Source organism: Vipera berus (assembly GCF_964194415.1).
Source record: "Vipera berus genome assembly, chromosome: 1".
NCBI classification, from domain to species: Eukaryota; Metazoa; Chordata; class Lepidosauria; order Squamata; family Viperidae; genus Vipera; species Vipera berus.
The window spans coordinates 124,222,862-124,248,092 of NC_138202.1; the positions used below are offsets into that span (position 1 = coordinate 124,222,862).

At 39.5% G+C, this 25,231-nt stretch overlaps 1 protein-coding gene across 1 annotated transcript in view; it reads left to right on the top strand.

The window, feature by feature from the left end:
- Positions 1-7,938: 7,938 nt before the first annotated feature.
- Positions 7,939-25,231, top strand: part of TNS1 (tensin 1) — a gene marked incomplete at its 5' end in the record, with an annotated part of 43,052 nt that continues 25,759 nt past the window's right edge. Inside the window, 4 exons of the mRNA XM_081328973.1 lie at positions 7,939-8,136; positions 9,093-9,231; positions 16,514-16,606; positions 19,548-19,583. Of these exons, the coding sequence (XP_081185099.1) occupies positions 7,939-8,136; positions 9,093-9,231; positions 16,514-16,606; positions 19,548-19,583 (466 nt within the window). The remainder of the gene's footprint in view (positions 8,137-9,092; positions 9,232-16,513; positions 16,607-19,547; positions 19,584-25,231) is intronic.

Consider the following 25,231-nt stretch of genomic DNA (forward strand, 5'->3'; position numbering starts at 1 on the left):
AAAAGCATGCCGAATGCTTGATACCCTGTCACTTTGGCTTCTGGCCTCACCGAGGAATGAAGATGTATACATACAAATCTCACTCCCCTTTCCCCCAAATTTTAAAAGACTGGAAGGAGAACTGGAATGGGCATCACTGCATGCATGATTTATTTCACACTTTGGGGCTCCATGCACATACGCTTTATAGAATATTGTTAGAATGACGGAAACCACTCATACATAGGGGGGGAAAAAACCTTAGCACTAATGAATAACTTTGTGGTTCCCAAAGATTTCTCTAAATGGTATTATCTCTTCTACTGAGAGGCATTAGTATTCCTGGGGTATGGGAGGGGAGCCTACAGTAAGTGAATAGTTGGGGTTGCTCTTACGCTAGCCATATTTTTCCCCAGCATGAGTCCAATCTTGCTAATCTCTTAACTGCTCAAATTACCTGTGAAGGCAGATCAAGCTATGCATTTGGTACTGTACTGTAAGAGTTCTCTCATAAAAACTGTAAAATATTCTTTTCCTTTAAATTGAAAGTACAGATTTAATAATTGAAAAGAAAGAGTTCGAGGGCTGTTTTTATTGTTTAGAGTTTAGACCAAGGGTCTCCAAACTTGGCAATTTTAAGACTTGTTGCCTGAGGAATTCTGGGAGCTGAAGTCCACAAGTCTTAAAATTGCCAAGTTTGGAGACCCCTGATTTAGACAACAGACAACATGGGAATGGTTACGATTTGTTTCCTTAGCTAGTAAAGGTGCAATAGCTAACCTTCCCTTTCTGGCCAGCAGATGAACAGTGAAATGCCTCATACAATCAGTACTGAAAGGCTTGCCACTTCCTCAGTTTCATGTAATTCCCCACCTCCCTTTGCAAACATAGTTAAATAATTACACTGCTGGCATCACTGTGCATTATGGAGAGAAGCCAACACACTCTTTCTCCTAATTACTTATTTTTGACTCGGCCATCTTACTAGGGTCCAACAAGCTGTGAAGCAGGGTGAACCAGGCAGCACCACCAATGTGGGTTCACAGATTGCCCAGGGCTAGAAACTAGTGCAAAATCTAGATGTTTCTGCTATACAAAGTTCACTGCTTGCAAACTAAAGTTACCTATTTTCAACAAATCACATATCTGATGGAGGAAACCAGGGCCTGGTGCACGCAAGTGTCCAGTAACAGTTTTCTGAGTGACATGGGGCTCAACCTGCTCTTCAGGCAGATCTGAAGCAACACCTCATAATTTTGCATTGGCTTCCAATGGTCATGGGGAATTCACAGTAATCTGAGAGCTTAGTGCCATTTTATATTTCTTCTTCTTTATATTCCTCAGATAAATTACTTAATTATATCACACCCTGGTTTGGTTCATCATTACACTAGGCCAGGGGTAGGCAACCTCGGCTCTTTTATGACTCATGGACTTCAACTCCCAGAATTCCTGAGCCAGCCATGCTGAGGGGAAAGGGAGAGGTTTCCAAGCTGAGCCATGCTGGCTCAGGAATTCTGGGAGTTGAAGTCCATGAGTCATAAAAGAGCCAAGGTTGCCTACCCCTGCACTAGGCCAATGATGTCTATTGTTGGTTTACCCCCACCCCCATTATGATTTAGTACAGTATTAGGAGTGAACCAAGCCATTGTGGCCTGTTAAAAAGCAATCATGGCTTAAAAGCCTTCCTTGCTGTTCATACATGAGACATAGCACAGAGATAACGCAACAAATACAACTAGTAAAATCTAGTGATACTTTTAATATCATTCTAAAAACAAGAAACGTCGTCAATACTTACTATTAAAAACATTATTACTTTTCCTTTCAGTTTGATCCGGTGGAGTAAAATTAATTAGGAGACCTTCTCTTTGAGGGCACTATTATTCTGGAATTCCACCTTGCTTTTTATGCTCTCATTTTAGATACTGTGGAAACTCTTCTTCCTGTGAGGATTATTATGACAGATTTTACAATTTCCCATATGCCATTTGACACTGTTTATTTTTAATACATTTTTATTACCGTTCTGTTTTGCAAAACCATCTTGGAGAAATGTTTATTTTTGAAGACAGGATACAGGTGAGGGACTCAATGATGTTAATTATACTTATACACTGCATTTCTTTCAAAGAATATATCCTCCCACCCTTTTCTCAGTTCTTTGAGATGAATTAGAGAGAGTGACTAGCTCAAGATCATGCAATGGGCTTTAGGGCTGAATGATATTTGAACCTCAATCTTATCTTCTGCTGCTTCTAGATCAGGGGTGTCAAACTGCCAGCCCGTGGGCCAGATGTGTCATGGCAAAACTGTGCCCACCCCATTGCCGGCAGTGAAAAAAAAGTTGTGATACATCGTGACACGTCATGTGAGGTTGCAAGTTTGACAGCCCTGTTCTAGAGGTACTTATTGTGAATTTGCCATGAGGAAGAGGAAAGTGGACTTATATGAGATCAACAGCCATTTATAATCCTCACATTTTTTCTGATTTGTTTTTGGAAATTTATTTATTTTTTAACTTCAAAGCCTGACCTTTTTTTTTTGAGGACAAAAGGCTAATGGTTCCCCTATCACTAGAGAATAGATACCCAAAACTCCATTTATCTCTCCTTTTAAATTGTCTTTTAAAAAATTGAAAACCTCTCTAGTTCATGATGCCATTTAAATGAGTGTTACACATTTTGCAACTTCACAATTGTGCTTTTTTCCAATTCCCTGCCATTTCAGTGACTGTACCAGATCACATATTTTCTTTTTTGCACTTACACACCTCACCAGTTCTTGTTTCTTTGCTTTTGCTTTCTGTAATGTCCATTGTTTAGTTTGAATCGTACCATCATAAATCTAGGTTCAGCCACTAATATGAAACCAGAGAAAAAGGCATATTATGGAAGGAATGTGCCCTATGTGTACAAGTGTGGGCTTGTGAATTAGACTTCTGTTCTCTTCTGGGGGAAAAAATGCAGCTTATTTTTAAGAATGAAGGAGGTGGTCTTGGCATCTCTGCTAGAATGAACGACAGAAGAAGTTTTTATACCAAATGTACTTCAAAATATTTTTAAGATCTATGCAGAATCTATCTATCTATCTATATAGAACAGGAATATTCAGTCCTAGTAATTACCTAGGACTGCAAAATAGAAGTTTCCCTGTTGCCCTTCTGAATACCAATTAGCTATTTTCGTGTCTAGCCATGTTAGTTTCTCTGGAGTATCTGTCTGGTTATTGTTGGAAGTAATACACTAGATCAGATGGACCTGTGGTCTCATCTACTGAAGCTGCTGTAATGTTCTTAGAAAACCCTTTATATCATTAGGCTAGACTTTCCTTTCTAGGTAAATGAGAATAATGTAAAATATACATACGATTTTATCACACTTGGATACAATTACATGGAAACTTTTTTTTTGCTTTTGCCGTTTCTCACTGTATTTACTCTGTCTCTGGAATCAGAGCTATGCAAAGTCTTTTAAGAAATGGGAGAGAGGAAGAAACAGAAAAGTTCAGCAACCCACGCTGCCACTGCTATTTCATGTTCCATATTCCTTGTTTTACAAAATGATAACCTAGAGAGTGAAATCAATTAATATGCACATCATCCTCCATCATGCCTGATTGGCTTCAAGTAAGGAGGGTTCTCCAGGGGTCCTTTGTGGTACAGCTTGAAGTTGCTTCCAAGCCCCAAAGTTTTATTTAATTTATTTGTTTGTTTGTTAATTAAATTTATATGCTGACCAACTCCCCTATAAGGTGACTCTTTAATGATGATGGACAGGTTTTTTTAGAGCAGGGGTCTTCAAACTTGGCCCTTTTATGACTTGTGGACTTCAACTCCCAGAATTCCTCAGCCAGGCATGCTGGCTGAGGAATTCTGGGAGTTGAAGTCCACAAGTCATAAAAAGGGCCAAGTTTGAAGACCCGTCTTAGAGGGTGCTTTGTTTGATTTGCTGGAGGCCCCCATTGTTTTTCTACCACTGGAGAGCTTAGTTAAAGGTTACAGTACTTTATGGCCTTACCCTAAGGACATGCAACAGTAAGCTTATAATTGTGCTAGCAAATATAATGCAGAAGGGACAGAATGGCAGAACTACAATTCACTAAATAGGCCCATCTTTTTCAGCTGGTCTTCAATCATTCCCAGCAAGCTTGGTTGCTGTAAGCCAAGGCATTGTCATTGTTGGCACTGAAACACTGGCTCTGTTCTTCCTTATCCTTCCCCAACCCCCACTGCCTACACACTTTAAAGGAAGGAGGAAACAAAGCACAGAAGGGCAGGGGGAAAATGAAGTTGGAGCAGGAGGAGAGGGTTGGACTCTGGTGCAAGAGATATTTAGAAATATGCCTGCAGCAGCAAGACCACTAGCCCAGCAATGGCCATTTTCTTGAGGTGGGAGAAAAGTGGAATGCATTGCCTTAGAAGACACTGGCATCGTTAACAGGGTTTTCCTTCACACATGAGCAGCTTCACTCTCATATCTCTTGCTCCGGCTTTGCTGCCTCCAAGTAAATTTCCCTGCAGTAAAATAATGAAACTTTCTCATATATATATATATATATATGTGTGTGTGTGTGTGTGTGTGTGTATATACACACATACACACATATACATATATATACATATACACACAAACATATATACACACACATATACACATATATATGCACACATATACACATACACATACATACATATATATATCTATATCTATCTATCTATCTATCTATCTATCTATATATATATACATACATACACACACACACACACACACACACACACACATATACACACATATACCTTCTCTGCTTGCTAGGCCTAAGAACATGCTTAGGCCTTACCACAAGGACTCTTGGACACACACACACATATATACATACATATATACACAAACATTATACACATATATATGCACACATATATACATACATACACACACACACACACACATATATATATATATATATATATATATATACACATATATACATATATATATATATATATACACACATATACATATACATACATACACACACACACACACACACACACACACACACACACACACACACACACACACACATATATATATATATATATATATATATATATATATATATATATATATATATATATATATATATATATATAAAAGGTAAAGGTTCCCCCGCACATGCGTGCTAGTCGTTTCCGACTCTAGGGGCCGGTGCTCATCTCCGTTTCAAAGCCGAAGAGCCAGCGCTTGTCCGAGGACATCTCCATGGTCATGTGGCCGGCATGACTAGACGCCAAAGGCGCACGGAATGCTGTTACCTTCTCACCGTAGTGGTCCCTATTTTTCTACTTGCATTTTTACGTGCTTTCGAACTGCTAGGTTGGCAGAAGCTGGGACGAGTAACAGGCACTCACTCTGTTACGCGGCACTCAGGATTCGACCCGCCAAACTGCCGACCTTCTGATCGACAAGCTCAGCGTCCTAACCCACTGAGCCACTCAGACACATACACACACATATCTTCTCTGCTTGATAGGCCTAAGAACATGCTTAGGCCTTCCCACAAGGACTCTTGGACTTTACCTCTAGTTTATTGCAATGATTTAGTGCTGTTTTGATATAGGATTAACCAAAAATTGACCTTTAGGTTTTTGCCAGGCAGGCTACAAATATGCATGATATGGTGGGGAACTGGTGTGTGTGTGTGTGTGTGTGTGTGTGTGTGTGAGTGCGTGCGTGCGTGCGCATGTGGTTTTGTTAACTGAGGAAATCAGCTTCCATCTACAGGTAGTCTTCAACTTATGACTACAATGGACCCCAAAGTTTTTGTTGCTAAGCAAAACAGTTGTTAAGTGAGTTTTGCCCCATTTTATGACCTCTCTTGCCACAGTTGTTAAGTGAATCACTGCAGTTGCTAAGTTAGTAACACAGTTGTTAAGTGAATCTGGTTTCTCCACTGACTTTGCTCGTCAGAAAGTTGCAAAAGGGGATCCTGGGACACTTGACCCTGGGACACTTCAACTGTCATAAATGAGGATCAGCTGCCAAGCATCGGAATTTTGATCACGTGACCATGGAGATGCTGTAATGGTCATAAGTGTGAAAAACGGTCCTAAGTCTCTTTTTTCAGTGCCACTGTAACTTTGAACAGTCACTAACTGTTTTCCAGGATCTGTATACAATTCTTTTATAGTTTATATATGACCAAAAAAAGACATTATTTCCAAAGGCAGATTTTCTTTTTTTTTAAATATAATTAAAGGAAACGACAGTGCAGAGGTAGGTGGAAACAGATCTAAATCCAGTCTTTACTGGATCTCTTGCAGCTGCATAATGGTATTCTGATTATGCGCTGCTCCAGCAATAAGGCTTGAGAAAAGGAGGAAAAACTGTGTGTGTTTTACATTTATTAGTTCACTGGAACATGACTATGTTTAAGCTTGGCCCCTGAAGGTAAGGCTTTAAAGGAAAATGGCTCTGAGGGATGTTTAAAAGATTTGAAGCCTGGCAAATATGGAGCATGATATGTCTTCTTTTTAAGAAACAATGTGGTTGTTGCCTCAATGAGTGTTACATGTGGTGCTATTGGAGTTCTCTGTCTCTAAATTGATAGATTCCTCCCCCCCCCCTTGTTCTAGCTGATACATTTTGACTGTCTGAATCACTTCTGCTTAATTCTATATTGGGGTTCTCCAAAATCTGGTTTATCTACTTTTTTCCCATGGCTTCCTCCCTCTTGAGAAGGCGGCGTGGCTGGTGTGAGTTAAGGAGAGATCTAGACCTGCCTAAGGGCTCAAATGTAGATTGAAACTCCCATGAATGTGTTTGATAAACATTTTAAGAATCTCACCCACTGCTTTACCTTCTTGGCTGCCTTATTAAGAGCAAAACAAACACAAATCTAGACCCATGTAAGAGATAGCGTGCACGAAGAGGGCATCGGCTGCTGTTTGTGTAAACAAGAAGAAATAGGTAATCTGGAATGAGATCCAGGTGCCTGACTCTTTTCTTTACCTGGGGGCTGAACAGGTTTGAATGTAGCGTCTGCAAAATGTATCCCTGCAAATTTAAGAAAGGGGATGAGGAGAATGTCTCTCTGTAAAAAAAAATTGTAAAAAGTTCCAGTTATCGCAACAAACATACGGTAAATTGGTTTCATAGCTGAACCTTTAGTTCTTCTTTGAATGCGTTCTTCCCTCTCTTGTTTATTGTACAGCAGCAGAATATATTTGAATGGTTTTTAGGACCTCGTTGCTGTGCATCAGACATTCCTTTTGTTGTTAGGAGAAACAGAACTTATTGCTGAACATTTCAAAGAACTAGATGTACAGTATGTTAGCAGTAAAGAATTTCCTTGGGCTCAATCTTAAAGATATGTGTTGATTGACTTGATTAAGCAAGTGCTAGCTTGTTCTTTAGGCTTTGTGGCACCCCGGGGTCTTGCTGTAAAAATAGTCAGATGGGTTGGAGGCCTCCCAACTTCTTAAAAAACTCCTGCTTTTCTCTAGCAAACAACTGTGAGAAGAAGCTGTCCTTTTAATTCTATACTTGCAGTATCCTAGTTTGCTCCTGATCTTTTCCAGTTCTTAGTGAACAGCTTTTTTTAGGAGTGTTTATTGGGCATTATAATTCTGAATAAACACAAGCCCACTTGCTTTGGGGAAGGCACTGCCTGGCATGCCACTCAGAGGCCACATGCCGTTAATGTGAAAGGGTTTATGTACCCCCGATCTAATTTTTTTTTAGACTGTATGAATTAAAACAATGACATTCTAATTGTCACAATAATAATCTGCTAGTTTGGAGAAATTTGTGAATTTACTAATTATTAGCTCTCACTGCCTCTTTCTTTCCCATGCTAAGATGCAGCCTAAAGAATGCCAATTTTCCAAGATCTTCTGTATGTACTACAATTCATCCCATACTTAGCATCTTCCTTCCTCACATCATTGAATTTGTAGGAATGCAGCTGCCACAGGAGAAGTCACCAGATGAAGGCGAAGCCCTTGTCCGGAGACGTACCACCAGTGAGGGTCAATATGAGAGCAGTCCCCAGGAACCCAGTTCACCACGAAGCCCGACCGTTCGATCACCCATTCACTGTTTCTCACCAGAGGTGGTCAGCACCATCGCTGCCAATCCTGGAGGAAGACCTAAGGAGGTACATTTTAAAAATATGATTTTCCTTTTTAACCCCTTGCATGGTGGTAAAGGCACAAGGTGTGAAAGGAAAATTTCATTTGGCAGTCAGGTGGAATAAACAAATGAGATAGGTATAGGAGACCTTGCTCAAATATTAGTTGGGTGGGAGATAGAAATCAAAAGTATTTGCTTTTGAATTTAGATACAAACCTACCCAACTGTCTAGTATACTAAAATCCTCATTTTTACAAAGTATTATGAAGCAGTTTGCCACTCAAACAACAAAAAAAGTAAGAGTTATATTTTAGATATGCAACCATGTGAGCCATAATGGCGCAGTGGTTAGAATGCAGTATTGCAGGCTAACTCTGCATTCCCTATGCCAGGAGTTTGATCCTGACTGGCTCAAGGTTGACTCAGCCTTCCATCCTCCCAAGGTCAGTAAAATGAGGACCCAGATTTTTGAGGGCAAAATGCTGACTCTGTAAATCGCTTAGAGGCTGTGAAGCACTATGAAGCTGCATATAAGTCTAAGTGCTATCGCTTGTGTTATTAGATTTTTAAAAAAGAATACACAAAAGCATTAGCAAATCCTTGGAAAGGCAATAAAATACCATACCCACAAAAATGCATACTTTAGAAAAAATTCAGATGACAAATTTCCACACATTTGCTTTGAAATCTGTAAAATGGAGAGGTTGCATATAGTTGATTTGGCCATCCCTATGGAAGGCTCTTACCTTCAGCTTGGTGATTTATTGTACTGGTCTGGAGCAGTAAAATTTCCATGCTTATTCCTCCTCCCAGCAAAATAAAATGTGGGATACCTGCTGCAACTTGCTTCCTCCCTCTCTCCCCCCACCTCCATCTTACTACCAGTTGAAGAAAATGTAGTAAGTGAAAGATCTTTGACGAAAAAGAGGTTAAACTATTCCATTCTGGAAACTAATTATATTTTCATTCTCTCTTTCACAGCCCTATCTTCATAGCTACAAGGAAGCTTTGGAGGAGATACAGGGGACCTCTCCAAGCAGCCCACCTTCCAGTGGTGGTGAGACTTCTCCCCCAACCCCTGCCTTCCCTGTCTCACCACAAACCCCTTACAGCAATCTGTGTAAGTTCTGTGGCTTACTCAAAGGGGAGGGAGAGGGAGGCTGGCATTTGGTTTTGGTAAAGCCATACTTAGAGGCAAACGGTTCTCAGCTTCGTGACACCCACCACCATTTTAATCACATTCTTATTTTCTCCTTTCTATCCATCGGCCCATCTCAGCTATTTCCTCACCCCCTTTCATCTCTGCTTGCTTGGTGCACTGTTCTCATTCATCATGAAATATGCATCCTTCCATCATAATTGTCACAACGGCAAAGTTTTGCAAGTACTGCAAGTATAAATATAGCCAGCAGCTCCCCGATGGTGATAAATACATATTTCTTTCTCATCTGTCCTCTGCTTGTTGTTGCCCATAGCAAATAAGGGTACAAGATCATTTACCAGAAATATATAGTTAAAATAGGGCAGTTCTACACTACTTGTCACTGTGTAAATAACTCATCTGCTGGGGATCTGCTCTGTTTTGCTGCATCTTTATGTTAGGGTTAAAATACAACACATGGTGGGTTTTACTTAATTTTTCATATCATTAATTAAGCAGGTCAGCTAGTAGTAGTAAAGAAAGCAATATATTACATACTTTCTCATTCTTGGGAGGGGGGAGCAGGGAATCATTCTTTTAAACAAAAGGCAAATAATTTAATAATTTAAATGAATATCTTTTTGATAATTTAATATTGTGGATCAAAAATGTGCTCCTGCTAATTTTGGCAAATACATAATTATCAGAATCAGGAAGATGATGGCATACAAGACTGACAGTCGTCTTCCTACATCCATCATCATCAATCCATAAAAGATAAAAAATTTCTCTCAGATATTTCTAACAAAAATGTAAATTATTAACCTGTTTAAAAACACATTTGCTGGTTTACTTCCTTACTAGGGAAATATTACTCCTCAATGAAACCTAGTACACAAATTCTACAGGGAAATGTATTAACCTTGTTCTGATCCTTGTTATTATGAGGGAAGAATTCCCTGTCCTGTGACGCATCAGGCACGATCACGAACTAAAAGATTAATTTGTTATCCCTCATTGACATTTAAAATCCACAATTCTTATGTATAGGCTACAGAAATTCATTTGATCTGATATTTGAGGGATATTCCTTTTAGTGTATGGATTCTAGAAAATCACATGCTTCCAGAAAATCAACTATTGCATATATTACATTCACTGTCACTAACAGTCTTTCTAGGTAGAAAAATAATATCCCAACTGCATTTATTCAAGAATAAAGGGGATCCATTCTTAATTAGCTTAACCCCTGAACGTCCCAGAGGAAAAAATCCGTGTTTTTTTGGGAAGTAGATCCTATTTTTGGTAATAGTTGTAATTCTTCCTCTGAGCCTCTTATTATGTTGGGAATATGGAGTGGGGAGGAGGGGAGGTCTCCATATCCTAAATGTCTCCATATCCTAAATGTACATTTCAAATGCTGTAGATTTCTCAGTAACATATACCTCTGTTAGGGAATACATTCTAACAGAAAGCAATAGAATGAGTTGTATTAGCTTTTTGTATCATAAATCCATAGGGCTGGAGGGGACCTTGGAGGCTTTCTAGTCTGACCCGCCCCCCTCAGGTAGGAGTCCTCATATCGTGTTGAATAAATGGTTGCCCAATCTTTTCTTGAAATCATCTAACAATGAAATACCCACAACTCCAGGAAGCAAGTTGTTCCATTGATTAATAATTCTTAATGTCAGGAAATCCTCCTTATTTCCAGCTTGGATCTTAGACAAGCTTCCACTCATTTCTTCTTGTCCTACCCTCGGATGCTGTGGAGAATAAATCAATACCCTCTTCAGACTAAATGAAGAGAATTAAATGATCCCTTCTAAATACACAGCATTTAGGCTCTACTTTGCCAGTTCATACAGTATTTAATATACAGAATGACATTTACCATAAAATTAACAATATTAAGTGGGAAGGCATGAAGTTGCAACTATAAATAAGAAAATAAAGCATATATTCCAAATTCCACATGTTAATTCCACAGCTATGCCTCTGTGCGTCTTACACAATGGGCTTGTAGAATAAAACATGGCATTTTATTTATTTATTTATTTATTTAGTTACATTTATATACCGCCCTATTCCCTGAGGACTCAGGGCGGTTTACAGGAAATTAAAAAATCCACCATACAAAAGTTAAAAAACCAAATTAAAAAATATTAAATTGACCCTGTATACTTAAAACCCCAATTAAAATTTCTCCTCAGCCTGGGCCCGAGAGCTCAAAGAGCCAGGTCTTCAGGCCCCGGCGGAATGATCAGAGGTCGGGGGCAGTCCTCAGCTCCACCGGCAGCTGGTTCCAGAGGGCAGGCGCTCCCACTGAGAAGGCCCTCTGTTATTTTGAATATATCAATTAGCAGTGTGGTGTGGCTCACCTTGATGGAGTTGGCTTTTGAGCAGTTATTACACTGTGCATCTCCTAATCTTCCAAAACACAAATGAAAGGCTTCCGTCATGAAGGGGAGTGGGGGAACCCATCAGTGTGAGGTGCTCCACCCCAGTGCCAGAAGCCATTTCTAGGAAGAGTGTTGATTCCATAATATCGATAGCTCTCCCCAAACTGAGGAGATAAATGCACTGTTTGGATCATGTTGTGCCATTCAAGATATAAATCTAATCTCAAGATATATATAAGCACATAGCAGTTGAAACTGCATGCAAAATTTCCTGTAATTAAATAGTTATTTCCACTGTTGAAATTCTATTAGGCTGTCATAGAGACACTTCCCCCACTTATGTGAGGCTCTTGTTAGGTTAGCCCCAACTGTCCCAAAGGTGCTTTTTCAAGAGGCAACTGGACTTTTTGTTTTTCCTTGAAGACGTTTCGCTTCTCCAGTTCTGACTGTCAGAACCAGTCAGAGCTGAAGAAGCTTCTTGGATAAGAAGTGAAATGTCTTCAAGGCAAAACAAAGAAAGTTCAGTTGTCCCTTGAAGAAGCACCCTTGGGACAAGCATGACCTGGATGACTGAAAATCTCCACACACAGTTAAACCTCAACTGTAAGACTTGCCATTCCTCCAATGGTGCGCTGGGGCACACTGACTCGCAAGAGCCAACTGTTAAATTTTCTGGGATTTTGTGAGTTGTTTAGGAGCAGAGGTGACCCTCCATGCCTAATGCACCAGCCAGGTTTCCATGTTTGAGAGAGTTCCAGATGGACAAACTGATCCGTAGCAAGTCCTGCCTCCCTTTGAACTCTACTGTAGTGTAGTAATTGTATTTGCAACCAGAACAGCTCAATTACCTGAATAAGCGCATTCTTTTAATCCATGCACATCTGGTAAGGAGTCTGTAGCTGTTTCTGCTTTAAGTGAAGGCATAACAGCCCAGATCAGAATTAGATCTCCTTTAGCTGCTGAAGATGTTGCTGAGGACCTGATCTGAACCTGCCTGTTGCATGCCCTCTTTTTCTGCCTCTTCTGAACAAGCATGGTTCTGAGTGACTAATCTTTGGTAACTTGGTGGTGGGTTTTTAAAATGCATCAGCTCTGAACAGTTCTGCCAAGTATTTCATCAGGGCAGAGCTAACATGGCTAAGCATGAACAAACATCAATGAGCCACTAAGCAACTGGGAAAGAGCAAAGACCCCAGAGGGGTAGTACAACCTATTTCTTTAAATAACTGGATTCTTTCTGAACAGCCTCTGAGTTCTCTCACATGTCAAAGTGCTGGATATTAGCATTTACTGTACATGAATAATTTCCCAGATTTAATGGGGACCCTTCTTTCTTGGCATCTTGACATATAAGGGCATTCTCTTCAATGGCTCCTTTCCATGGTTGACCAGGGCAATGAGTGATTCTTACAAGTTCATTTTGTGCCAGTCCCCCAAACTAACAGAGATTAATGTAAGATTGCCTGGACTGTGCAATATGCCTGGCTTGCAGCCCATTGCTAGAGCAGAAGTGCCTGGAGGGTCTCCAGACATTCTCAGGGACATTTCTCTGCTATCATTGGTAGAGCACAAATGCGATCAGGCCAACTAGTTGTTACTGAACCCATTCATTGCATTCTGTGGCCCATATCCCATGGAGTTTTACTTAATGTCTATTAATTCACTAAAACCTTATTTCAAATAAGTGTGTGTAACACTGTAATTTTTATAACTCTATCCCTTCCTTGATATGCTTGGGGACAACATGCATTCTGATTCAAATTATTTAGCTCTCCATTCTTAACCTTGTGCTCCCTAGACATGATAGATTAAAATTCCCCAAATTCACACTCATCATAGTCAGGAATTGAAAATTAGAGGCTATAATTATAGAGGATTTATTGTGGATGACTATGTAAGAGATATGCCATATTCAATTATTCTTAGAATAACAGGCCAGAGCTCTCTAGTATTCAATATGAGTATTTATGGCTCCTCTGTGAACTATTTGATGAAGACTTGTCTTCTTCACTGGCAAACTAAAGTGCATGAGACTTATGGGATTTGAGAAAAGAAATGCAATGGTTATATGCACTGTTTGAGAATCCCAGTTAATCTAATATCCAGGACATGAATTTGCTTGTTTCCCCTTTGCTCATTGGCCTTAAGCAGTGAATGCTAGCCAGCCAAGCTAATCCATGATGAAATGCAAGCTCTTGGTAACTGGCTTTCCTTTAATATGCCTGCCTGCCTTCCTTTCTCCTCCTGCTGTGGGCCCCTGCGTGGGTACCCATCCAAAGCCGTAAGTCAGATGATTGCAATGCAAGTCATGAAAAAATGTGTTAAACTCCCCTCCCCCAACAGACAAAAGTTCTTCATTTGTGTGCTTCCATCCAGTTATTTTTTTAAAAAAAGAGTTTCAATTAAAAAGCCTGAATTGTTTAGAATTGTCAGCACCAAACACAACCAGCAGTTGAAAGAAATACTGAAGGCTGGAAAGTGCTTTTGTGAGACTTGCTGTTTCAAACACATCTCACATATACATCTACATCTGTTTCCTTCATTGCTCCTTGCTGCATATCCACCATGGGTATATATGCAAGAATGGCCTACATGCTGTTCTCCTTTTAGACTGGGAAGGCATAAAATCTGATACACATTGATGTAATTGTGCAAATATTTTGTTGATGTACATGTTATAAATATAGACTTCTGCAGCTGTGTATATGATGTTGCTATTTATGATATACAATGCCTTGATGAAGTGTTTGTGGTCCCTCTGTCTCATGATCATAATCTTTGCAGATGCCATATCTGCCCTTGGGCAAAACTCTGACATGAGATGATGTCATCCATTCATTTATGGACATTTTCCAAACATACTGGTAATAGGAAGGGCAGGCTATGGACATTTATTGCCAAAAATGTTTGCTTTTTTTATTATGACTGATACCAAGCAAGTGAAGAGTAATCTGGAAATTGATAGGTATTGTCTTTTGCATCGTTCTGTAAATTCCTAAACAGATGCTAATAGGAAGGATACTTAAGAAAGCTAAGTGAAAGCATTCTGAATTTTTATAAATGAGAGAGAATGAGGATGTGTACATTCTCTGGATATCTTCTGCATAGCAAATTGCAAATAGTTGCAATCCAGGAAAATTAGGTATTCCGGCTTTGCAATATATACTCTAAATTCTGTATCACTAGGACTAAGTTGTTGATGGGCTGTTGTTTGACACTGCTAAATATGGAAGAGACCATTGCAGTGATATCCTTGGTATTAGAACGAATGTAATACGTAGATGTCAGGCAAGATGTGAGATACAAATAGTGAACCGTGGAGAGAATGCAGTATTGCAGTCAGGAGTTCAATCTGACATTGCTGACTTTGTAAACAGCGCAGAGAGTGCTGTTAAGCACTATGGAGCAGTATATAAATCTAAGTGCTGTTGCTATGGAAACATTTTTATAGTATTAAAAAGTGGGGATGCAGATTCCTTTGGATGGGTATAGGTTATGCCCTGCCGAAAATCTTGTCAGACTGGGATTGTATAGAAACTCACAAAAGCAGCTAGTTTTTCCCCCTTCTCTCTCTTTGTTTTAATCAGCCATGATGTTAAAGGCATGGTAAGGTATGGCTTATATTATATAAGCCATACCATATTATTCCTCTCGCCTAGACTACTGTAATGCTCTCTACATGGGGCTTCCCTTGAAGACCACTCGGAGGCTCCAACTGGTACAGAATGCGGCCGCGAGAGTTGTCTTGGGAGTTTCCCGGTACTCCCATGTTACACCTTTGCTCCGCGAGCTACATTGGTTAGCAGTTGTCTTCCGGGTGAGGTTCAAGGTCTTGGTTATGATCTTTAAGTCCCTACATGGCATGGGTCCGGGATACCTCGAGGACCACCTGCTGCTGGCGTCAACTCCCCTCCGCCCTGTGCGTGCCCACAGAGAGGGCCTCCTCAGGGTGCCTCCGGTCAGGGAATGTCGACTGGTGGCCCCCAGGGGGAGGGCCTTCTCTGTGGGTGCTCCGGCATTATGGAACCAACTGCCGGTTGAGCTCCGGATGGCATCGGACCTCCGATCCTTCCGCCGCGGGCTGAAGACCCACTTATTTGAATTAGCTGGTCTGGCCTGATGGGGGAATATGGTTTTTTTAATTGGTTTTTTATTATTCTATTGTTGTTGTATTTTAACTGGGCATTGGTTTAATTTCCTTTTTAATTTTTGTACTGCTATTTATATATGCCCTGTGAACCGTCCTGAGTCCCTCGGGAGAAGGGCGGTATAGAAATCAAATAAAATATAAATATATAAATATATATTAGGCAAACAAGAGCCTGGGGTGTCTTTGACCAGTTCTGCCAAGAGTAAAAGGTCAGTAGAAGCACAAAATGTCAGGCTGTATTTTTATCAGCCGGTTTTCTTTTCCCCTGCTTTTAAGATAACGGAGGAGACATCATTTAAGGATGCCCCTCAGCTGTGCCTGAGAGAGGCTTTTGTCAAAAGCTCATAACCCGTATTGATGAGATTGTGTTATTAATAAATCTTTACTCCCAATAGGCCAAGAACGCTCTTGCTCTTTTGTTATGCTGAATTGCCATCTCGATTGTCTTAAGAATATACACTTTTCGCCAAAAGGAAAGTGGTTTCTTAGCCAAAGGCATTTCAGTGATGAGGGCCAGTACTCTTGTGGTTTCAGAAGGACGACCACACTGAGCATTTCCAGCAGCCCATGCATTCTTAAAATCGTGTTTAGATTTTGCTATAGCCTGGTAATTAGCAAAACCCAGCGTTTAGATTGATTACCAACTAATCTATTAGTTTTCTGGTTTGTTGATTTTTCTCTTTTTCTTTCTCTTACTGCCTATATGAAACAGTGCGCTCTCCACCAGGACTGGCTAAAACTCCACTTTCAGCATTGGGGCTGAAACCTCATAATCCAGCAGAGATTTTGTTGCACCAGACAGGAGGTAAGTGAAAGTATCGTTACGATGGAAAAGTTGGCGTAACAGGAGTAAGGCAGCTTGGTTGTTTGCTTGTAGACACTTCATTACCCAGCTTGGTAACCTCCATGCAAATGGATGTGGAGTTTGTATCCTGTTTATATATATAGTATCTTGCTTTTCAAGTATTGGTGGGGATGTGGCATTCAAGTGTTGGTGGGGACTTGGCATTCCTTGATTGGGATATTGTTTTCTGCTTGACTGTTTGGCTGGTGTTCATCCCTACTTATTTGGATGTTGGCTGCTGAAGAAGACATGTTCTTATTTTTCTTGTTTCCTTCTTCGCTTTTTTCACTGTCTTTTTAAATGGTGTATAAATATGCTTTATTTCTATGTGTCTGTTGATGGCTGATTTGTCTAAATGCCAAGCTTCCAGGAATTCCCAAGGATTTTTGGATTTAGCCTGGTCTAGGATGCACATAGTTTCCCATTTGAAACTATGGATGGGGCTATCCATGTGCTGTGACATTAAGGAGTTTTCATTGTGTCTTCTGACTTCTACTTGTTATTCATGGACATGGTCTGCTAATTTTCTGCCTTTCTGCATGCCTAAACTGGATATTCAGATAAATCAGTTTTACAGCTGACTGCTTAGTCACATATCCAAGGGCAGGGTAAGCCTTTGAAGAAAGTAGCTTATCAGATCCACTGCTAAATGACACAAATCCCCAAAGATGCCCACAAACTAATTAATATTTTTTGGGTTTTATTTCTTGAGGTGCCTCTTTATGGCACAACTAAAATGCAATTAGCAGGATAAAGCAAGGACACTTATTTACTGTTAATTTATATACCTTAGTCTCCCAACTAATAATAACCAGAAATGAAAATAATGCACAACACATAAACAATCATGTCTCAACTGAGATCAAAGAAATAGCATAATAATAACAGAAACATTAAATAATATATCAGAGACAATTGAAAAATTGTTAGGATTCTTTGGCATCAACAATTAAAACCTGGAAGTAAAATAAACATAACTATGGGACGCGGTGGCTCAGTGGGTTAGGACTCTGAGCTTGTCGATCAGATGGTCGGCAGTTTGGCGGGTCGAATCCCGAGTGCCGCGTAGCAGAGTGAGCGCCTGTTACTCGTCCCAGCTTCTGCCAACCTAGCAGTTCGAAAGCACGTAAAAATGCAAGTAGAAAAATAGGGACCACTCCGGTGGGAAGGTAACAGCGTTCCGTGCGCCTTTGGCGTCTAGTCATGCCGGCCACATGACCATGGAGACGTCCTCGGATAAGCACTGGCTCTTCGGCTTTGAAACGGAGATGAGCACCGGCCCCTAGAGTCAGAAACGAATAGCACGCATGTGCGGGGGAAACTTTACCTTTACCTTTATGATGTGGAGGAAGCTAACAAATGTCAAGAAAAGATTTTTAAACATTAAAAAAAGGCCGATAAACTGACTCTGAGGGGGAGTTCTGCAGTACTGGACCTGCCAGCAAAAAGGCCCTGTAGCCAGTTCATTCCAGACGGTCTGTTTCATCACCTGTACTGATGAAGTCCATATCTGCAGAATGAAACTCTTAGGTAAAAAAAAATATATATAAGGAGGAATCTGCTCCTTCAAGTAGAGGAGACCTGACCTGAGTCCTTCGGGAATAGGGCGGTATAAAAATCTAATTAAATAATAAATAAATAAATAAATAAATAAATAAATAAATAAATAAATAAATAAATATAGGAATTTATTAGCCAAAACTAGCAGTTTTGGCATAGAATGCAAGGGGAAATCAGTGTGACTGATCTAAAAGAGATGTGAAGGCTCCCAGTAGGATATACTAAATGGAGCCCTGTTGCTGTTATTTTGGACCTTGTGCAATTTCCTGTTCTCCTTTCAAGAGTGTCCCCATATAGAAGCTGTTGCAACCCAATGGTACATCATCTGCATCTGGTAATAGGCCCTCCTAGCTGTCACATTGATCTGAGTATTTGGGGCAGCAGAGTCTAAGTTCATCCCAAAAGTTGCTCTTTGTGGAAGAACATTTCTCTCAAGGATAGAAAAGATTCTCTCAAACTGATTTAGGCTTTCCTGACATCAAATCTGTTTGAATCCAATTTCAATTGGAGGAGCGGGGAGTCAGTTAGGCAACTTGTAACATCTGGAAAGCATATGAAAATGACAATTTGCGCTTTGGGCGTTCTTCGTGTCCATACATTACCAACCCTGAAAATCTCTCTGATACAATCTTTAAAAATGTGCCAAAATGTGCATAAAAATGCACACATATTTTAATTTAAAATACATACAAGAATGCACAATTCTGGTTGAATATTTTTTAAGGTAAAATAAAGACAAATGTTTGTATACCTTATAAATGCAGGTTGCTAGAATGGAATGAATTATATACCAATCAGAGAAGAGGAAACAGATTAACACCTCTGCAACTGCTTTTTTAAGATTTGCCCCACCCTAATGTGACATTCTTGGGCATCAGGTTATTTTTCTCCAGTAATAATTTTGCATAGAGGGCTATTGCTTTTATTCACTAAGTACTGGCTTAAAGGAGCATAGTATAAAAACATAGACACAGCCTGTTTTAAAAATCAAGTCTCTTCATTATTTTTGTTTTGCTCTTATAACCAGAGTTCTAAATCCAAGTACTCTGTTTCTGAGCTTATTGAAGAATAGGATAGAATTTTCCGAAGAAAAAGGAAACTTTAGCCAGAGTTGAGCCTCATTGATTGTATATTGTATTTTTTTACCATAAAGTTATTTTGCAAGCATTCTACACATGCTGTGTAGTGCATATATGACTCACCTCCATAATAATAATTTGCAAGACTTCCACTGTATAATAAAGATGATATTTTCATCAGGCCCAGGTACTACGATACTCTTGTTTAGCAAAAGCTTGCTAATATCAAGTCTCTTTCTTTTCCTTCTTTCCTTCCCCCACAGAAGTAGATGGGGAAGCAGTAGTTGAATATGATCAAGGTAAGGAGGGCATTCTTTTCATTATATCAGCACACTTTGGATGAACTGTGAAAAGGATGGAACAACTTTCAGTTGCCAAGATATCTAGTTAGCTTTCTGTGGGTTATTAAAAAGCTAAATGAAACAAAACATTTGTCACAGATTCAATAGCATCATGGAGTGTCCAAGGGTTGCTGTACACATGCATTAGCGTCAAATAAATGTTGACAGACAAATGGCAGAGAAACTATTATTTGTCTTAAGAGTAATATTTTCCATCTCCTTGATGTAAGCATAGGCAGACTCTTTTTCCTTCTTTTAACATATTTCCTAGGTAAATATTCCAGTTCTACTAATGCAAATGTTTAGTAGACACCATTTTGTAATTACCTATTGCAGAGTTAATACATCTGGTGAATGAACTTCAGTCTTAGTTAATATTTCCCACTTAAGGTTTTCCAGAAAGCTTTTTCAGTGTTGTTGACTATAAGCTGAGCATCAGAATTTTTCAATTATCAAGGTAGTCCTCGACTTAGAACAGTTAGTGACAATTCGAAATTACAGCAGTACTGAAAAAAAAGTGACATATGACCATTTTTCAAACTTATGGCCATTGCAGCATCCCCGTGATCATGTGATTTACACTCGGATACTTGACAACTGACTCACATTAATGACAGTTTCGGTGTCCCGATGTCATATGATCCCCATTTGCAACCTTTTGACAAGCAAAGTCAATGGGGAAGCCAGATTCATTTAACAACCGTGTTACTAATTTAACAATTGCAGTGATTCATTTAACCACCGTGGCAAGAAAAGTCAAAAAATGGGGCAAAACAATAAATTTCTCACTTAGCACTATACGTCCAGCAATCTTTGTAATTATTGGACAGCAAATGACTTTTTTGCAAGATGATATTTTGATAACATTTCCCTAACAGAAAATAATTTGTAGTATGCTTTACATACCTCTCTCTATCTCTCTGTCTCTTTTTTTAACCTTTGTACCTTGCTTTCTTCTAAAACAATCTTTGCAAGCTGATGCAAATCATCACAATTTCAAAAGAAACGTTCAGTGGTTAAGATTAACTTAATGTGTTTATATCAGCCACTTTAAAATGTTTATTTCATTAAACAAATCATCAGCTTTAAAGAAACTTAGCACTTATACATTTAAATACATTGAGAATTCTGATAAGGATTGTGGGGCATTAACCAGAATAATTGACATATAATCCTATGCAAGTTTACTCAGAGCTAAGCCCTACTGTATAGAGCAGCATTTAGGTAAAGGTAAAGGTTCCCCCGCACATGCGTGCTAGTCGTTTCCGACTCTAGGGGCCGGTGCTCATCTCCGTTTCAAAGCCAAAGAGCCAGCGCTTGTCCGAGGACGTCTCCGTGGTCATGTGGCCGGCATGACTAGACGCCAAAGGCGCACAGAACGCTGTTACCTTCCCACCGTAGTGGTCCCCATTTTTCTACTTGCATTTTTATGTGCTTTCAAACTGCTAGGTTGGCAGAAGCTGGGACGAGTAACAGGCGCTCACTCTGTTACACGGCACTCGGGATTCGACCCGCCAAACTGCTGACCTTCTGATCGACAAGCTCAGCGTCCTAACCCACTGAGCCACCGCATTTACTCATCCATTAAATATGGCTGTTATTCCTTGCTTCTTTCCCCAAACAATGTCATGCTAGAAAAACAATGGCTACATTTCCTTTTTTTTCCATACAAGGTTCCTGTAGCTCCATTTTATAAAAAATAAGTCAAAATAGGAAGGGAGTAAGGGTAGGAAACTAAGCCACAGTTCAACTTCAGGTGCAGTTTGCTTTCAGGCATCCTGTATTCTCTTAGCTGAGTTCACATTTAATCATTACTATATAAGGAATCTGCATTTTTATTAATTATTCTCTTCACCCACCCCCAAGCAAGGCCACTGCTGGCCTTAAGGAAATCTATATAAACAAAAAGCCAAGGCAAGAATTTACATTTTTAAGAAGTTGTTTAGGACAGAACACAGCTGGGATGCAACTTAATCTTTTGGAAAGCAGCTGCATTTTTAGGTATTCCAAATAAACCAAAATAGAATCCTAAATATTTTCTGAACAGAATGTCCATATTATTATAGATTGAAAATGTTGAAACAAAATTTATGGAAAGTAGTCAATACTGTTGGATATATATATATATATATATATATATATATATATATATATATATGAATCAATTATTATTTTTTCTTTTTAAGGTGGCAATCTACACCGAGAGACCTAACATCCTTGGCTTATAACATGATTCCTGTTAAGACTTTGTTAGTCTAATAACATAATCTGATATTACACCTTTTAAAAACTTCCGTATTGATTTTATTTCAGAACAGATGATAATGATGACCGTTATGATGATTAAAATTGTTATGGATACTTATCCCATAATATTTGGAGGGATTAACAATATCTAACTATGCAATTAAAATAATAGCAATGAAGCATAATAATCATAATAATTAAAAAGCAACAACAATAGGGGCTCCACAAACTAACTCCAGAACTTTTTGCAAGGTATAGCATGCATAGATTTAAGTATGCTTTTCAAATTACAGAAGAATTATTTCACTCCATCTCAAATGTCATGTCCAGTCCAGAGCACCATACTTTAAAAAAAAATCCAGAGAAATTAGAAAGGAGTAATAAGGATCATCAAAGGTTTAGAAACTAATGCTTATGGGGAAAAAAGGGTGAAGGAAAAGTTTAGCATTTTGAAGAACAGAAATTGGAAAGTTTACCGTATTTTCTGGCATATAAGACAACTTTTTAACCCATGAAAATCATCTCAAAAGTTGGGGGGGGGGTCGTCTTATACGCCCAGTCGTCTTATACGCCAGAAAATACGGTAGTCTTTGGAAGAGAAAGCTATGGAATGATAGTACTTTCCATATACTGAAAAGGATATCACAGAGAATTATAAGACCTAAAGTACAGGAGAGGGTAATAGCTTTCTGACTAAATGTGACAGCAAATTTCCTAACAAGAAAAGTTCAATAATGGTACCTACCAATTGCCAAAGGATTGATGGATTTCTTTTCATTGGTTGCGTTGCAGCAGAAGTTAAATAATTATGTTCCTGCACTGAGCGAGGAATTGGGCTTGATAGCTTAATGCCTCCTTTCAGTCTTTGATTCTATGAATATATAATTTTTCCAAATGGGAAAAATTGGAAACATGTGGCTCTCCAATGCTGAATGGAGATTTTGTGAACTAAAATTCAGCAATATCTGGAGGTGTTGTGATTCAGGGTCAGCCTGTGGGTTCGGCAGTTGGGTCGGACGACTCAGAGGAGGAGGAGGGGGGTGTTGAAGAGCTTGCTGATGATGGCTTTGAGGCTCCGCAGAGCCCTCAGCCAGGCCCCTCTCATCTGGTCACGACGCAGACCCAGCTGTGTGAGCCTGACAGCGTGGATGAAGATGACCCACAGCTGGCCCTGTTCAAGGACGCCCGACGCAGGAGGCAGTCAATCAGGAGTAAACAGAGGAAGGCAATGGGGCACCTCGGAAGGAGGCAGAGAGAAGCCACGCCCTGAACTGTATTTAAGGGGAATGTGTGGGAGGGCTGGTTTGCTGAAGGCAACCGCTTGAATAGCTCCTGTTTCATGGTTCGTGTTTGCTCTCTTTGCTCTGTTTGCTCTGTTTTATGTTAATACATTTGGCAGGCTTAGTTCCAGCCTCTTGCCGTTTTGTAAAGGGGTTGTCCCTGCTTTTGCTGCAGGGCCGGTAGCAGGCTGGTACAGAACAGGAGGATGCGATTTACATCATTAGTATAGTGAAGCCGAAGATTTGCATTTTAGCAAAATTGCCCATATTTGAATTATATCCTTATAACCACATCAGTGTGTTGCAGGAAGAAATTACCCTTTTACGGTAAACAAAAATACTATCACAGAATAAGTTTTCATGGATCACCACCCACCATCCGGTGCAGATGATTAAAAGTATGAAAGTTTATGCTGTAATAATGGATTTGTTAGTTAAGATGGGAGCCAACTGTTGTCATTATAAGATGCACTTTTATGCTTTCTTGTTAATAGGATAAAGGGGAAAAAATGAGGCAGAATATAATTTGTGTAGTTAAAATGTTATTAGTTATCCCTTTAGATCAACGTTTTTTTTCCAACCATAGCCAATTTAAGACTGTGGACTTCAAGTCCCATGGCTGACTGGGGAATTCTGGGAGTTGAAGTCCACAGTCTTAAAGTGACTAAGGTTTGAGAAACACTACTTTAGTCTCTTTTCGTAGGTTCTGCTATACAACACAATGAACCGTTCACTTGCTCAAATTAATCCTAGGGAAGTTGGTTCTTTATTATACTGTTTTATATGGTGCAGAACTTGGGATTTAATTGAGGAATCCCGGCATGAGTTCTCATTCTCCTGTTTAACAATGAGTTTCTACTGCCATTTTTTTCCCCCATTTACCTTCCAATAATTTGCAGGCAGCTGAGGTTTGGAGCTTAGTGCTGGTATATGCTTTAGTGCACATGGAACAAGATTTTAGTGTACTTATTAGACCGAGATAAACATTCACAAAGAAAAATAATAATACTCTAAACAGTGAGCAAATGACCCTTAACTTTTTATACATGAGAAAGAAACAAATAATGTACTTCAGCTTGGTATCTTTCCTCCTTGTTGGCTTTTCTCCTGCAATTTTTGAACTTACTAGCTTTGGAATAAACAAGAAAGGTTTTTGATTTGGTTTGTTTTTCCTTTTTCCATTTCATAGAGGTCTTGGCTCTCCCAGCAGTTTCTCATTAGTTTGCAAGCTAATGCCTAACCATGCTATTTTTAGATAGGGAGGGGAGCGGGAAATGTGTAGCAGCAACAGATGTAATTATTTTAAGTGGCATGCTGGCACATTATACACATTGCAAGCCTTTTGAGGTTGCACTTCAGCCTAGCACCAAAGTCTTCCCAATTTTTTTGGCCTTTCTAAATTTGGCCAAGCTAACTGCCCTGGGCCTTTGCCTCACAGAATATTCAGCCCAGCCTTCTTCATCCTCATTTTCTTTCCTTCCCTTCTTTCCTTCCTCCTCTGCCAGTTGGCAAAAGACATCCTTGGATGCACCAGGAGAAGGCTTGGCCACCAGTCTGATCTCGCCTGTTCCAAAATCTTGCTTCATTTTCATAAAATTGTCCCTTTACTTAACTGGTTTCCAGCTTAGATGTGTTAAGGATATTCCCAGTTTACTATTTACAGTACTATCCTATGTAATTTACATTCCTTTTACCTAGCTTGAGGTTCAGAGGAAATCAGCCAGTAGACTGCCTATACTACCTATACAAAGTACATCATAAAGCAGATGCAGCATGTAGCCAGCATGTCTTCAAACAACAGTTAAAACAGCCTTATATAACAATGGTCCTTGTATTTGTGACTAATTTAAGGGGCCACTATTTTCATACAAATCCATGCAGCTTCATCTTGACATATGACATTCTGGAACCCACAGTGTCTCTGGAATCACTGATGATTACACATTCATTTTGCACATAGAAAAATTTGATCATTTTCAGAAAGAAAGAATTGTGACAGCCTACGCTTCAAATTGATTAATTTGGGGGACCTAACTGATTTTAGTACTTTGGTTTGTCTTGATTATATAGTTGTTATCT